The 13,234-nt window shown below is 46.3% G+C and overlaps 1 protein-coding gene across 1 annotated transcript in view; it reads right to left on the bottom strand.

Annotated features, from left to right (window-relative positions):
* Positions 1-13,234, bottom strand: part of DMC1 (DNA meiotic recombinase 1) — a 50,944-nt gene that overhangs the window by 15,787 nt on the left and 21,923 nt on the right. Inside the window, exons 8-11 of the mRNA XM_054031531.1 lie at positions 9,098-9,170; positions 7,553-7,644; positions 446-519; positions 211-325 (exon numbers count right to left, since the gene is read on the bottom strand). Of these exons, the coding sequence (XP_053887506.1) occupies positions 211-325; positions 446-519; positions 7,553-7,644; positions 9,098-9,170 (354 nt within the window). The remainder of the gene's footprint in view (positions 1-210; positions 326-445; positions 520-7,552; positions 7,645-9,097; positions 9,171-13,234) is intronic.

The raw sequence follows: 13,234 nt of genomic DNA, 5'->3' as shown, positions 1-13,234 counted from the left end.
AAACTGAAGACACATGATTTCTAACTAAGTATCATATTTTTGTTAGTAGGTTGTGGTTGTGGTGGTTGTGTAAAGCAAGGAAAGATTCATTGGGTAATGTCTACCATTAAATTCATTGGGGCTACCATGTGATAATGCTGGGCTACCAACAACTGCCTTTTCACAGTAGTTCCAATATATTTTTCACTTTTTGTGCAAGGTCCCCCCTACCTTCTGAGATTTTCTGGAGCCTTGATAGCATCTGAGCAAGTTTCTGTTGCCGTTCAGCCAGCTCCCCACGGCCACTGAAATCTACACGGAAGAGCGCCATTATGGAGTCAATGATCTGCATGGTAAAGATACAAAATAAATAAATGTAGTGAAAGAAAAGGAAGGAGGAAAAGAGAAAATTATCCTGAAAGCATTAAGCTGATGCAGAAGAGTAAAATGACCAAAAGGTTCATACCAATAGCTTGAAGATGCCAGCTTCCTCATGGAATTTGGCTGCTACATAGTCAAGCAACTCCATCTGATGTTCACCTGGTGGGAAGTACAGTTGGAGAATGAAATTAAGACCCAGAAGGAACCAAGACATGAGGTAACACTAAGGCCAGGTTTACACTAGAAACTTTTGCAGATGTAGTAATGCCAGTTAGGGGTGTTGGGCTTGTTTTTGGCAACATTTTTATGCCGGCAAAAACCCTAGTGTGGACACAGTTATACCAGCATTATTTCATTCACGGAACCAGTATCAGTTATACTGGCAAAAACATGTTTTGTCAGTGTAAGTGATGTCTGCACTAGGGCCAGGACTACGTACAAACTTTTGCTGGCATTGCTGTGTCAGCCTTGAGTGTTACTTTGGCCGGTATAGCTTGTTTTGCTCAGGGGACCCGGAATAAGCTATCCCACCAAAAATTCAATTTTGCCAGTAAAAGCTGTGTCCACACTAGGAGCATCTTGCCATGACAGTATACCAGCATAGCGATACTGTCAAAGCGCTCCTAGTGTAGACCTGGCCTAACTCTTAAGGTGGAGGCAAAGGACAGTAAATGAGTGTTCATAAGCTATGCCCTATGTATTCCATGGCTGCAGAATTTTCTATAGAGCCCACCACATGCATGGAACTGCATCATATCAGTTTTCATTCTTGAAACATTAAGTTCTTAGTGTTTATGGTTAAAAAAAATACAAAACAATTTAAAAAACGTAAATCAGTGCAGTTGAGAGGCGTGAATTGCATCATTCATATGAAATTAACTATGAAACCTAAGATGACAATTTAAATGTCAACATTGTTTAGTATTTCACTGCTAATAGTTTTAGTAGCAATTCCAACTAATGTGATTACCCCCCACAATCTACAACTGCCTCTCATGCCTCCGCAGGTTCCAAACGCTCCCTATCCAGCTACCAAAACCTTCAACTTCCCCAAGACAATTTCTACTATGCATCAGGACACGATTTTGCAGAACAGTGCAAATGGAGGGACAAAGTGAAATGAATTGACTATCAAATTCATTAACACAAGGAATATTATACTAACTGCATTATTCATTTTCATATTTAACTTAATAAAAATTTCCATTTTAAAAATTTACCTGAAGCTGCCACAGAATTTTGAGTCTGTTGCACCGCAGTGCTGCAGGATATAGAGGCCTTGCCACATAGTGCATGGGATCATGCCTATAAGGTTCCATTCACAAAACGACAGACTTTCTCAATGTTGTTTATACTGCCCACTTACATTCAAGCACTCACAATTAGTCTCCACCAATATACAGTTTCCATAGTGCTTCAAAGAAAGCAAATTCAGATACCATGGTAGTACACAAATGTTATAAGATATGGAGTTCACTAAGGCATTTCTACACAGAGGGTTTAAACCAGATTGATTTGGTGCACATTACTTAACACACAATATGCAAGCCACACTAATAGCATGCACACAGGATGGCTGGACCGTCTTTCAACTCTCATCATTGCATACACCTGGCGGCCGCTTACTGCATACTAAGTGCATGGCATTCTCAGAGGGTACTTTGTTGAGCAGCGTGCATTCTGGGATTTTTCTCGCTGTGCACTGTAGGAGGCATGGGGTCAGCCAGGCAGGTTTAAATTTTAAAATAATTCCATAAGCAGGACAAGGAAGAAGAGGATGACATCAAGCAACTGCTACTACAGGAGCTGTTCCTGGCGCAGCTTCACAACATGCAGCATTGTTTCTGGGCTCGGAAAACCAGTGTCAATTGGTGGAAAAGGATTGTTTGGCAGACCTGAGATAACCTGCAGTGGCAAGAGAATTTCAGGATGGGGAAGGCAACCTTTTTTGAAGTATGTGCTGAACGAGCCCTGGAGCTGCAACAGCAGTTTACCAACATGCAGCATCCCATATTCATGGAGAAGCAAGCAACAGAGGGTCCTGTGGCACCTTTAAGACTAACAGAAGTATTGGAGCATAAGCTTTCGTGGGTGAATGCCCACTTCATCAGACGCAAGTGGGCATTCACCCACGAAAGCTTATGCTCCAATACTTCTGTTAGTCTTAAAGGTGCCACAGGACCCTCTGTTGCTTTTTACAGATTCAGACTAACACGGCTACCGCTCTGATACATGGAAAAGCAAGTCGCCACTGACACCTTGAAGCTGGTCACCCCCAAATGTTACCATCCATAGCCAACCAATTTGGTGTAGGGAGATCTACTGTTGGGGCCATTATAATGCAGGTATGTGATGCCCTGAATAAGGTACTGTTCCACCAGGTTATAAAGCTTGGTAATGCTCAAGAGATTATTGATGACTTTGCATATATGGGGTTCTCACACTGTATTGGAGCAACTGATGAGACCCATGTGCCTATTATTTGTGTATCCCCCCCACTCCAGGGCTCAGAATTTATAAATAAAAAGAGATATTCCTTCATGATGTTCCAAGGGCTGGTTGACCATGGAGGCAGGTTTACAAACATAAATGCAGTCTGGAAGGGTCCACAATGATAGGACCTTTTGGAATTCAGCTTTATTTACCTTCATGAATAAAGGACTGTTTGCCCCCAGGATCACTATGGACACGAATGGTGTGGAGACTACTCCAATTATCCTGGGAGACCTGGTTTATCCTCTGGTACCCTGGTTAATGAAGCTATTCACAGGCCACTTGTACAGAAGGAGGAAACTGTTTATCACAGAGTCATAGACACATCAGTACATAGGCTCCAATTCCATGTGTGCTCCAGGGCTGGAGCACCCACAGAAAAAAATAGTGGGTGCTCAGCACCACTGGCAGCACCGCCAATCAGCTGCTCCCCCTATCCCTCAGCGCCTCCCACCCACCGCGGATCAGCTGTTTAGCGGCGTGCAGGAGGAGCAAGAGTGCTCGAGGAGGGGGCAGGAAGAGGCAGGTGGGGTGGGGGTTGGGGGAAGGGACAGAGTGGGGCCTGGGGCAGAGTGGGGGTCAAGCACCCCCTGGCCACTCATAAAGACAGTGCCTATGCCTCAGTAGTTGCAGAATGGCAGTGGAGTGTGCATTTGCCCATCTGAAAGGACAGTGGTATTGTTTGTGGAGTAGGTTGGAAGCTGCAGAAAGGTGATAGCTCCATGTTGTATTTGCACAATATCTGTGAGAGTAAGGGAGAAAACCTTAATGATGGGTGGGAGGCTGAGGTGGAGAGACTTGCTCAGAAGTTTGAACAGCCAACAAGGAATCCAATAGAAAATGGAAACAGGGCAATACTGCCAGGGATGCCTACTGTTCTTAATTTGAGTCTGAGGCCTGAAAATGTACAGCTGTACATCCAGCTGTTAACCCGTGGACAGGGTTGGGTGGGATGAAAATTGTGGGCAATGCAGTCTTGTTTATGGGCAATGAAAGTGGACCACTGTGGCAATCCTTATTTTACCTTGTGTCTGTGACTCAATATTTTTGTAAAACCCTGGTATTTAAAATGTAGGGATTTTCTATTTAAAATGCACTGACAACTCTTTATGAATAGTTAACCATTTTTATTATTATCCAATCTATTACATAGCAACCAGAAATAAACCTTTAATTAAAACAATAATTAAACCAAAATTAAAAATTACACAGTGCAGTGGAGGGCAGAACACAACACGGGCGGGGGGCATTCAAGTCACAGGTGAGTATATGCCTCAATTCTGCATCTTCTTGTTCTTGGGCCATCTGGTGTTGAGAGGTTGGCAGGAGGAATCTGGGGGAGATTGGGATAGTAATCTTCTCTACATCCCCTTTAGGCTGTCCTGATTCTTTATGACTTGACACTGAGGTGGTGACTAAGAGGCAGAGAATGGTCTTATTCAAAAAGGAAAAGGGCAGACCCACCAGGTACACTGTGAAGTTATTCACCAAGGGGGTCTGCCCCAGAAGTGTTGCAGGAATGGAAGGGCATTGCAATCTATACTGGGGGAAATGACTGTGTAGCTATCCTTCATGTCTGGACTAAAACTGAGACACTTCTTAGTCTTAGATTCTGTTTTCTCTCTCCTGCAGACATGGCGAAAGTGCAGAGAAAAACAGATAGAGTTCTGCAATGATTGTGTGAAGTATTAATTATTGCCAGTCTTTCTCTATGTAAGCCTGTGAAAAGCCACTAAGAACTTTGCTGTCCCTAAGGCAAAGCTCTTTTCCTATAAAAATGTGTGCTACAGGACATTTATAACTGAGTGGGAGCTGTAGTCTTGCCATGTAATGTCCACATCTACCTCATGTAAAGTGAGAATACTAACCAAACTTCTTTTTCTGCAACCAGTCTCTCAATAAACTGTTGAATTTCACACAATTGAATGTTTTCATTATTTGCATCAGCTGCATTAGGTAGTTTGGGTACAGGCTGAGGTTGCACCATACTGCCAGCAGACATGTTGAGCTGGTGAATAGAACTAGGGGGAGGGAGGGATTTCGCAAGGAAGGATAGATGCCGGGAAGTGAAAATAGGTTAATAGTCTTGTGTCCTCCATGGCGTGGGCTTCAAATTGGTTGATGGTTGGGACTTTAGCATGACACTGAGTCTGAATGCCCAGCTGGAGCAGCTGCCATTTTGAAGAAGTGTATGGGGGAGATTGGGGGGAACAGGCAGCTTCGGCTTAGGGAGGCAGGGGGCTGGATAAACATCTGTCAAAAATGACTGCAGCCATGGGGCACCTGGAACAGAAGCTAGCACAGCACTATAGCATAACAAAATAATAATAATAATAAATTTTAGATATGAATACTTACATGCTCATGTTCCCTTGATTGGATCTACCTCCTCAGTACCATTTTGTATTTCTGGCTGGAAATTGGGCTCATTCTTGCATGGCAGGAATCAGCCTTGCTTTCTATCCAGCCATCGTCAGGGTCTTGAATCCCGAAAAGATCCTGGCTTTCTTGGGACAGTTCTTTACTGACCTCCTCGTGTTCATCCTCCAATGACTCTTGGTGCTTGTTCTAGGGGGAGGTGGAGCAGCAAACTTCTTGGTTTGTGCAGTGGTGTCATTGATCAAAACCCTGTCCAACTCCTCATAAAAAGGACAGGAGACTTTTCCATTGCTGGACCTTTTCCTAGTATCCTTGGTTTTAATGTACATTCTCCCGAGTTGTTTGCTCTTTATCCTGCACTATTAGCTGTGGCCCCTTATGGACATCTATTTAGCCACGTCTACAGAAAGATTTTTATTCTGGAGACTAGCCACAAGAGCTTCCTGCATTGATGTTTCTCCCCAGGGGGTGATGAGATAGGTCTCTGCATAGCTCCAAGAGGCTCCTCAAGGCCTACTATAAGGCTTCTGGAGAAATATCACAACATGGCTGATATACTGAAATCCAGGAGTAAACTGGCAAATTCTGGCCCCAAGCCAATTTTTATATGGGGATGTGGATGTCTGATCAACTCAACAACAGAACAGTGGAGGGCTCTCTGACACAGGAACCTCTTGGTGTCAACTGGCAGAGGGCATGGGGGTGCATGGGGTTTTGCAGATCTCCACGCTGTCAGATATATGCACAATACTACACCAAAGGGTAGCATGTGAAGTCGATACTAAGAGCCACCATAATCACTGGTCATCATCATTACAGCAAATTGTATGTATGGATAATATTTAAGAAATTATGTATCTATACTGAAAGTTACATTCTTAAGGTACTAGAGTTAAGGCCAGTCACCAAGATGTGACATGCTCAGATGTACTCCTTTGAGGCAAGAAGTAACAGTTGCTTATCTCGCGGTCTGGTCATATGTGTACTGTGTATTGTCTGCATCACAATGGAGGTCTATTTGCATACTGAGACAGGTGACAATTGAAAGGGTGTGAAATCTACAAGAGACAAAATCTACAGGAAGAACCAAAACAGCAGGGGGTGTCCTGGACATGAATGAAAACAAAGGATGGAACTTGTATATCTTAGGAGGCAAAGGAACACAATGGGCCAACTAGGAGACAAGCATGTTTGTCTCATGAAAGGAAGCTCACAGCCAAGCCTGGCTGTAAAACGCTGCAAGGACTTTGGGTGAGCATTATGCTTAAGACATCAGAGTATCTAGGTAATTAAATCTAGGTTCTAGAATGCATATTAAGATTTCATTTTATATGTAACCATTTGCTTCCAGAACTTCTACATGCTATTACTTGAATCTCTATGCTTTGTTAAATAAATTTATACTTAATAAGAACGGCCATACTCTTTTCACTATAAACATATCTTAGTGCTGTTTGTTAAGCAGAGAAATGATATGAGGTGGAATTGGTAAGCTGGGGTTTACTGATTTTTAGGAAGCAGGCGATCTGTGAATACTGCAAGTGTCCAGGGGACCAGGCATTGGACACCCCAGGGAGACACTCGGAAGAGTTGAGTGTTGGAGTTTGCCTATTGTTTACCAGTAGACAGACAGCAGGGTCTACAAGGCCTAGAGGGGAGTGCTTGTGTTGGCCCTGGTTGGTGGAGTTGGGGAGCTGTTTCCCTGCAGACATAGACAAGGTTTCCTGTTGCTAAGGGCAGGTGGTAGTGAGATTCCTCATAACCCTGGGATCCCCAGGAAGCATCACAGCCGCACAGGTAAACAGACAGGTCAGTAACAGTTGCTCACAAAGCAAAGTGGGATAGTAGCTGGAGGACTGCCAAAGTAGTGTGCAGCAGCATTGCGTGCAGACGAACAATAGACTGAACTAACTCAACTGCATCAAACTTAGTTCACTTTGAAAGAGGACTCCAGAGTCTGAGATAAACGCAGAGTTAATGTGCTATAATGAATTGCACTGTGGTTATGCAAGCATCCTGAAACTGGATTAACTCGATTTAGTCTGGTTTAAACCCCTGTGTAGACAAGCCCTTAGTATTTCTGGAATTTGCTAAATAGTTTACAGAATGCAACTAAGTAGGACCACTTATCCTGAGCAAATCTATGGCAGCAGAGGACCATAACAGAAAACTGAAGCAGGCTTGTGACTCCCCATGCCCAGAAAAATGTTAGTAACCCCCAGGAGAAGGTCTTAGCCAATAACTTGAGAACTGCTGAAACAGTAGTTTGGGGGGAGGGAGAGGAGGAAGGGTGTTGTACCCATTCCAATGATGATCTTACTGGTATATGCTCGTGCATACAGTACATTGTCAAGCACTGCATCATGGTCTACATTGAAGCGATCAGCGATGTCACGAAGACGATCTGGACGGCTGGAATGTGTAAGATTTAAGGATTCTCTTTATATACATCATGCAAATTATGAAAATCCATAAAACTCAAATCAAAATCCAGAGCTCCCAGACAAGGTCTTGGCCTTTCTGTCAATATTACCAACAAGAGGAGCAATTAGTCCTTATGGTGATGTGTTTTGTTTTGTTTTTGTGATACAAACTAAGGGCATGGCTACACTTGCAGATGTAGAGCGCCAGGAGTTAAACCAGCCCTCGGAGACTGCAGCCGGGAAAACTCTGCAGTGTGTTCACACTGTCAGCTGCAAGCGCAGTGGTGTGGCCACATTAGCAGCTCTTGCAACGCCACAGAGAGCAGTGCATTGTGGTACCTATCCCAGTGTGCAAGGGGCTGCCGCATGCTTTTCAAATCTGGTGGAGGGGGGGGGGGTTGGAGTGTGAATGTGTGTATGTGGGGGGAGACACTGTGTTTTGGGAGGCAAAGTGTGTCAGCATGCTATCTTGTAAGTTCAGACAGCGGCAGAGGGAAGGGGGAAACCCCGGCCTCTGCAGCAGGAGCATTCCACAGTAATGGTTTGCTTTGTCCCAGAGCAGATAAGCATGCCGCCTGTCAGAAACGGAGCTTTGCAAGGGGATATCTGCATGCCTGCAGCTGAGTTCAAAACAATGAGAAGAGTGGCCACTTGACTTCAAGGGATTATGGGACATTTCCGGAGGCCAATCACAGTGCAGTAATGCAACATGTCCTCCACACTGACATCTGGGTGTTTCAGCTGGGGCGCAGCAAGCTTTATGCTTCTTGTGGAGGTGGATTACCAGAAGCGCTCCAGCTGCAAAGTCCAGGCGCTCTATGTGCCTTGCCAGTGTGGACACCTCAGGAGTTAGGGTGAGCAGAGCTGATTTAATGCGCTCTAACTTGCAAGCGTAGCCAAGGCCTAACTAGACAGAAAGCAATCTCATTTTACATAGTCCATCAAAAAGCTGTGAGATAGTAACAAACAGTGGGATCACTTTTGAAGCAGTAAACTGGATATGAAAAGCTTCTATCGCCAAGATATTAAAAAGATGAGCACATTAGAACTACACAAATAGAAATATAAAACAAGATCTGTATCTTAACCCCCCCCCCATCCTCTATTTGGGTTGGATTATAACAAATGACCTAGAGATAAAAAGCACCATGTCCAAACTCCAATACCTAAATCATTTTGGCTTCTTGCTTTAGTAATTTATACTGTAATAAGAATAAATTGTTGTGAACAACACTGACTTTGTTTTTCTTCATGATGCCATGGGCCAGATTTGAGAGACAGCTCCTTATTTTTATCCATGAATGGAGCCATTTAGAGCATCTAAGCTGCTTTCTGCAACAAAATGCACTCCATCAGAAGATTATGAGGATGCTGTACTCATTACAAGAGGCATTAACATCCCTTTCTATCATACCTGAAACTTGCTTAAGTAAAAAAGATACAAAGTGTTTTCAGTATCAATGAAGATAATTTTTCCTCCTGTGTAGCGATCTGCTCCTGGAAGCTGAGCTGTCACTAATGCATCATAAAGAGAGGATCAAAATGAACAGAGGGGAAAAAGCCTCTTCCACCCCTCCAACTCTCTCTGCTACTACTTTTAACAAATGACAGCTCCACCAGTTTGTACACAACACACAAATGATCCAGTACTAATAACCAGAGTTGCCTTTATAGCAAGGCTGACTTGCCTCCACAGCTAGCTTAAGAAGGAACCAGAGTAACTTTTCTCTGTGGGATGTCAGGTCAAACTTAATCAAACTTTATGTTACTGAGTACTAACACTTACTTTACATCTAAATTTGCATATTTTTTATTAAAAATAAATATTTAATTAAAACAACTAGTAATAATTAATGAAGAAAAACATCTTCTTGGCCTTCTCGCTAAGATCAATGGTAATGATCTAATAGGGCCTTTCCATCTCTTAACTACTACACTTTTACCACACTTTATTTGGATATGTATCTTTCTTGGTAGATGAATAGATGCCGACTGTTGTTTGAGTTTATCAGCAATGAACAAATTCAGATGATCAGTTTTATCCTCATCCTATATGCAAAGAATTATTACTCTGCTGCCAAATGTGGCCCTCAGGATGTAATTTGGACATCCTTGGACTACATGAAAACACCTCCATTTTTCAAGAAAGAGCCTCAATATCTGTCATAAAGGGAGATCAGACCGAGAAAAAGACGGTTACTCACCGTTGTAACTGTTGTTCTTCGAGATGTGTTGCTCATATCCATTCCATTAGGTGTGTGCGCGCCGCGTGCACGATCGTCGGAAGATTTTCTACCCTAGCAACACCGGCGGGTCGGCTGTGGAGCCCCCTAGAGTGGCGCCTTCATGGCGCTGAATATATACCCCAGCCGACCCGGCGCCCCCTCAGTTCCTTCTTGCCGGCTACTCCGACAGTGGGGACGGGGGGCGGGTTTGGAATGGATATGACCAACACATCTCGAAGAACAACAGTTACAACGGTGAGTAACCGTCTTTTCTTCTTCGAGTGCTTGCTCATATCCATTCCATTAGGTGACTCCCAAGCCCAACTTAGGTGGTGGGGTCGGAGTGAGACATTGCTGTGTGCAAAACCGCTGATCCGAAAGCAGCATCGTCTCTGGACTGCTGCACTAGTGCATAGTGAGCTGTAAATGTGTGGACTGATGACCAAACCGCTGCTCTACAAATGTCCTGGATCGGAACTTGTGCCAGGAAAGCCGTCGAGGAAGCCTGGGCCCTCGTGGAGTGAGCGGTGAGGTGCGGTGCTGAGACACCTGCCAGGTCATAGCAAGTCCGGATGCAAGACGTAATCCAGGAGGATAGGCGTTGTGAGGAGACCGGTGAGCCTTTCATTCGGTCGGCCACTGCAACGAAGAGTTGTGTCGTCTTTCTAAAGTGCTTTGTGCGGTCAATATAGAAGGCCAGGGCCCTTCGTACGTCCAGGGAATGCAAACGTTGATCCTGGCGAGTGGCATGTGGTTTGGGATGAAAGACCGGGAGAAAGATGTCCTGGTTGATATGAAAAGGAGAAACCACCTTAGGGAGAAAGGCAGGATGTGGACGAAGCTGCACTTTATCCTTATGGAAAACTGTATAAGGGGGCTCGGATGTAAGCGCCCTGAGTTCAGAAACGCGCCTTGCTGAGGTGATGGCTACAAGGAAGGCTGTCTTCCAGGATAGGTACAAAAGTGAACAGGTGGCCAGTGGCTCGAATGGAGGACCTGTGAGCTTGGAGAGAACCAGGTTGAGGTCCCACGTCTGAACGGGCTGACGTTGTTGTGGGTACATCCGGTCTAAGCCCTTGAGGAATCTAACGACCATCGGGTTAGAGAATACCGAGGACGCGAGTTCCCCTGGGTGAAAGGCCGATATAGCGGCCAGGTGAACTCTAATTGAAGATATCGCCAACCCCTGCTGTTTTAGGGAGAGGAGATATTCCAAAATGAGAGGAATGGGTGCCTGCAACGGGGACATGGCTCGTTGTTCGCACCAACAGGAGAACCGCTTCCACTTGGCCAGGTACGTGGTGCGTGTTGAGGGCTTCCTACTGCTCAGCAGAATCTGTTGGACAGAGTGCGAGCATTGCTGCTCTGCCTGGGTGAACCATGGAGCAGCCACGCCGTGAGGTGGAGTGATTGCAGGTCGGGGTGACGCAGCCGGCCGTGGTCCTGAGAGATGAGATCCGGACACAACGGAAGCGGGATCGGTGTCTGAACCGAGAGTTCCAACAGTGTGGTGTACCAATGTTGTCTCGGCCACGCTGGAGCGACCAGAATTACCTGTGCCTGGTCTCTGCGCAATTTGAGCAGTACCTTGTGGACCAGAGGAAACGGAGGGAAGGCATAAAACAGGTGGTCTTTCCAGGGAAGGAGAAACGCATCCGAGAGGGAGCCCGGAGCTCGACCTTGTAGGGAGCAGAACACGTGGCACTTCCTGTTGTCTCGAGATGCAAACAGGTCTATCTGGGGAAACCCCCACTTTTGGAAGATGGAATGTATGATGTCCGGACGGATAGACCACTCGTGCGTCTGGAAGGACCTGCTGAGTCGGTCCGCTAGAGTGTTCTGGACTCCAGGGAGGAACGACGCCGTGAGATGGATTGAGTGGGCGATGCAGAAGTCCCACAGGCGAATGGCCTCTTGGCATAGAATTGACGAACGTGCTCCTCCTTGCTTGTTGATGTAAAACATGGCCGTGGTGTTGTCGATGAGAACTAACACACATCGGCCACGTAGGAGGTTGAGAAATGCCTGGCACGCCAGGCGCACCGCCATCAGTTCCCGAACATTGATGTGCAGGGCTAGCTGGGGTGCAGTCCACAGGCCCTGGGTATGGTGTTCGTTGAGATGGGCGCCCCAACCCAGAGATGAAGCGTCTGTGACCAGGTGCAGAGAGAGTTGTGGGGCGTGAAATGGCATCCCCTCGCAGACCACATTGTGATCTAGCCACCAGGTGAGGGAGGTCAGGACCGAGATCGGGACCGTGACCACCATGTTCAGGCTGTCCCGATGTGGTCGATATATTGACGACACCCAGGTCTGGAGTGGGCGAAGCCGAAGTCTGGCATGCCTGGTTACGTACGTGCAGGAAGCCATGTGACCCAGCAGGGTAAGGCACGACCTCACCGTGGTAGTTGGGAACGTCTGGAGCCCTTGAATGAGGCTCGTGATGGTGCCAAATCGGTTGTCTGGCAGGATGGCTTGTGCACGTCTGGAGTCTAGAACTGCGCCTATGAATTCTATTCTCTGGGTAGGTTCTAGAGTGGATTTGTCCTTGTTGAGTAGGATGCCCAACTCGTTGAATGTGTGCACTATTATGTGGACGTGAGCTTGAACTTGCTCCTTGGTGCGACCGCGTACCAGCCAGTCGTCTAGGTACGGGAACACCTGTATCCCTTGCCGACGAAGGTACGCTGCCACGACAGCCATACATTTCGTGAACACTCTTGGGGCCGAGGATAGGCCGAAGGGAAGGACTGCAAATTGGTAGTGCACCGCGTTTACCACGAATCGCAGGAAGCGTCTGTGAGGTGGGTAAATTGAGATGTGAAAGTATGCGTCTTTCATGTCGAGGGCGGCGAACCAGTCTCCAGGATCGAGGGAAGGGATAATGGCCCCCAGAGAGACCATGCGGAACTTCAACTTTACTACGAATTTGTTGAGTCCGCGCAAGTCCAAGATGGGCCGCAGACCTCCTTTGGACTTGGGGATCAGGAAGTAATGGGAATAAAATCCCCTGCCCCTTAACTCTATCGGAACCTCCTCTATGGCCCCCATGGCCAGGAGCGTAGAAACCTCCTGTATAAGAAGTTGCTCGTGAGAAGGGTCCCTGAAGAGGGACGGGGAAGGGGGGTGGGAGGGGGGGATAGAAGAAAACTGGATAGCGTATCCCCTCTCCACCGTGCGGAGGACCCAACAGTCCGAAGTTATAAGGGACCAAGCGCGGTGGAAGTGGGAGAGACGATCCTGAAAGGAGGGGGCTGGATCCTGGGGGATGACTGGGGCGCCGTCCTCGACCGCACCTTCAAAAGTTCTGTCTAGGACCTGAAGGTGGTCTTGGTGGCCCCTGGTTCTGACCGG

This window comes from Malaclemys terrapin, chromosome 1 (assembly GCF_027887155.1).
Source record: "Malaclemys terrapin pileata isolate rMalTer1 chromosome 1, rMalTer1.hap1, whole genome shotgun sequence".
Lineage (NCBI taxonomy): Eukaryota > Metazoa > Chordata > Testudines > Emydidae > Malaclemys > Malaclemys terrapin.
Note: the sequence above shows the minus strand (reverse complement) of the source record. Positions and strands in the feature narration are given on the sequence as shown.